This window comes from Tetrao urogallus, assembly GCF_951394365.1.
Source record: "Tetrao urogallus genome assembly, chromosome: 5".
Classification (NCBI taxonomy): Eukaryota; Metazoa; Chordata; class Aves; order Galliformes; family Phasianidae; genus Tetrao; species Tetrao urogallus.
In genome coordinates, this window is record NC_136818.1 from 40,774,773 (window position 1) to 40,778,335 (window position 3,563).

General features: G+C 54.7%; 1 protein-coding gene across 1 annotated transcript; it reads left to right on the forward strand.

Annotated features, from left to right (window-relative positions):
• Window positions 1-1,373: 1,373 nt before the first annotated feature.
• LOC306946788 (steroidogenic acute regulatory protein, mitochondrial-like) lies at window positions 1,374-3,563 on the forward strand (the record flags this gene model as incomplete). Its single annotated transcript, XM_079535890.1, has 7 exons — window positions 1,374-1,437; window positions 1,789-1,893; window positions 2,564-2,700; window positions 2,783-2,941; window positions 3,023-3,198; window positions 3,296-3,389; window positions 3,462-3,563. The coding sequence occupies 7 exons, from the start codon at window positions 1,374-1,376 to the stop codon at window positions 3,561-3,563; spliced, it is 837 nt and encodes a 278-aa protein (XP_079392016.1).

Genomic DNA, 3,563 nt, shown 5'->3' on the forward strand with positions numbered 1-3,563 from the left:
TTCAGTTCTATTTGCTTGGCTGCTGAGCATCTTCTGGAGCAATTGCCCTCCCAAGAGCGTCCTAAAGCTTTACAATCAGAAATGATGGGTGTCCAGAACATACTCCAGAAATAGGGGAGAGGCACAGCTGGGAAGATCAGAGGGTGCCAGAACCCAAACTTCTCCTATTGCTTGAGGTGCTCCCACTTGACAGCAGCTGCTCAGCTCCCAGGGCCGCAGCAAGAGGCTAAACCTATGGCAACCCCAGGGAGCCCCTAGGAGCAACTTTTCTGCACAGCTCCCCAAGCCTTGTGTGTGGAGCTGCAGATCAGCAGTGACCTCCAGTGGCTGCTGCCAAATCCGACTGAGGTGTCAGGTCAGAATCACGGTGCTGTGCCATACAAGGGCTGGGTGCGTATCTCACTACTGGCACCCAGGTCCATAAACTTTCCTCTTCCTAGCACAGTCCTACTCACTCAACGGGACAATAAAACATTACCTGTGCGTCTACTGCAGCTTTCTGTACGGACTAAACTATGGCAAAGACAGCGTGCACAAAACTGAGCAGCATGTGTGTGAGAAGATAGACAATGCACAGGAGATAGGCACTGTTTCATAGTTGCACATTTAAAGTGTTGGGGCAGATCTCTTATCATTCACTGCTTTTCAATCCTAGGCAGCTAGTAATAAATAAAAATAAAATAAAAACATATCAGCATTTCCATGGCAAATCCACTCACCAAATCTCCCATGCAGTTCTCAGGCATGGAGCGCTAAGGGAGCAGCAGTGTGGGTGGAGATGCTCATGTACCCACTGCAGCAATCAGTAAGCAAGTGGAAAAGCTGTAAGGTGTAACTGGGCACAGCTGTGCCCACAGGAATGGTGGTGGCATGAAGTTATCCCTGTGGGGACTAATTAGGACTGAATAAAGTAGGTGAGGAGATATTAAGGAGTGGCTTGAGGAGTTATGGCAACAGCAATCACCATCATGACTTCTAAGGAGCTCCCATAGGAAGAAGCAGGATTTTCAATAAGCAGGGCTTCCAGCATCTTCAACTGCCACACAAGTGCCACTGGTTGCCTTTGCTAATCTGGGTGTGCAGCCATCGTCTCCAGTAAATCATCCAGGCTGGGAGCCACAGAAGTGTCACATTTCAGCCACATCCCCTCTGTAGCCATCCCCAATAAACCACAGTGCAGTGAGTGCTCGTTCAGAAGAAAACATACCCTCTTCCTCCAGCCCCTCCTTCTGCTCGCCTTGTCCTTGAGCACTCTTCATTCCCAGCTCCTATCTGTGGCACGCTCCTATAATCAGGTGCTGTCCTTCATGCCTGCTATAAAGGCAAAAGGAGATGCTGTGCGTGCATGCAGGCTGGCAGCCCCAACCTGTGACATGCTGCAGGCCATCATCAAGCTGTCCTGCGGCATTGCCCACGACCACCTCCGCAAGTTGCCTGGTAAGCACCACTCTCTCCCCACATCCCTAGAAAAATCATGCAGAAATGAGGATGCTATGCTCTGAAAGTTCCAAAGGAGATGCTAGGGGGAGAGACTAAAGAGATTGAAAAGAAGATACTCAGAGGGCCCTGAAGGAGATGCTAAGGGGGTCCTAAAGGAGGGAGTAAAAGATGCTGAGAGGGACTGCAAAGAGATGCTAAGTGAAAATTGTAAAAGCAATGAAGTTTTCAGCTAGGACCTGGTTGGTTCAGCCAATACTGATGCAGCTTGTTTCCAGATCAAATGAGTGCATGCTTTTGCTTTTCATGGCATACATCATCCTCAGTGGTCACTAGCATGTTTCTCCCCAGGCCTGAAGACAGCAGCCACCGCGGTGATGCAGGAGCTGATAGATCCCCACTGCCTGCATTCTGGAATTCCTTCTTGTATCCAGAGGCTCATGGGGAAGGATGCTGGTGAGCAGCCTGTGCGGCCCTGACCCTTGGACAGTGCATTCCTCAGCCCCACTGCAATGAGGGATGGGGAGGGATGAGCCATCAGATGCATTGATTATTAGGGGGGCAGAGCTGCCTTAAGGATGAGAGGTAACGGTCTTAATTTGTGCCAAGGGAAGTTCAGGCTGGATACTAGGGAACATTTATATTCAGAAAGAGTGGTGCTGTATTGATGTCCAGGGAGGTGGTGGAGACATCATCCCTGGAGGTGCTGCAGAGCTGTGGAGATGTGGCACTGAGGAACATGGGCAGTGCGCCGGTGGGAGTGGACTGGGGTTGGGCTGGGTGAGCTGAGAGGGCTTTTCCAACCTGAATGATTCTATGATTCTGGTCTCTGGGCTGCTCTCCATCACTCCAGTAGCTTAAAGCATCCCTAGCGTTGATGGGGATGCTAAAAGGTGAATGAGCTGTAAAGGCCACCAGAGCATCTAGTGGAGGTGACAGCCACGTACCAGGGTTTGGTTTGATGTCTGTAGCTGCAGACCCCACCAACTCACTTGAGGACCCAAAATATGGTGAATTCACCTGGCATGCACTGCTGTACCCACACCCCATCCCTCCACATGTATGCAAAGCTGGGAAGAGGGGGTGGATTTTTCACACTTCTCTGTGTTTCCACCCGCTCCTGAAGCCAGGTGCATAGAGCCCGAAGCAGACACGCAGCCCTCCAGCACGGACCTGTCCTACATCCACCAGGGAGAAAGGGCCCTGCAGCGAGCGCTGGGCATCCTGCAGCAGCCACACTGCTGGCAGCCAGAGGCCGTGCCGGTAACTGACCTGACCCTGTGCACACCACAAACCCCACAGCAAGGCGCGGGGTGCAGCCTTGATGTGGGTGCTGTGCCTGCAGAATGCAGAGGCTGCCATGTCCAGCACCGCGCTGCCAGGGCTGGGCCGCGTCTTTCGGGCCGAGGCGGTGCTGGCGGTGCCTGTGGGCAGGCTGCAGGGTGAGCTGTTTGAGCGGCTGGAGGAGATGCCCCGCTGGAACCCCAGCCTCAGCCGGGTGGAGGTAGGCAGCAGGACCGCCGGTGGGCATGAAGACCCATTGAAATCCCACCGTACTCAATGCGTGTGCTCTGCGGGCCCGCAGGTGCTCTGCCGCCCAGGTGAGGACACGCTGGTGACGCACGAAGTGACGGCTGCCAGCCCAGTGGGATGCAGGGACTTTGTCAGCACGCGGCACCGCAGCAGGACGCGGGCAGCCATCTACCTGGTGGGCACCACTGCCCACCTCGAGCAGCCACCCGCACCACAGGGCTGCGTCAGGTAACACAGGGCACAAAATGGCAGGCTGTGGGGCCTATGGGGAGGAGGTCTCACCTCCAGGCCTGCTATTTTGTGGCGTAACCACCCTGTCCTGCAGGGCTGAGATGCGGCTGAGCTGTATTGTGCTGCAGCCGCTGCCAGGCAACCCAAGCTGCACACGTGTCACGTGGCTGCTCAGCATGGACCTGAAGGTAAGCAGCACTGTGGCAGTGCCCACGTGCTGGCCCAGCGACCATCATCCTTCATGCATTTCTCTCCCCCAGGGCTGGATCCCCACCTCGGTCACCAACCGCGTCCTGCCACAGTGTCAGGCCAAGTTCATCGGGCACCTCCGCCAGCACCTCTCCTCCACTGCCTCTCTCTGA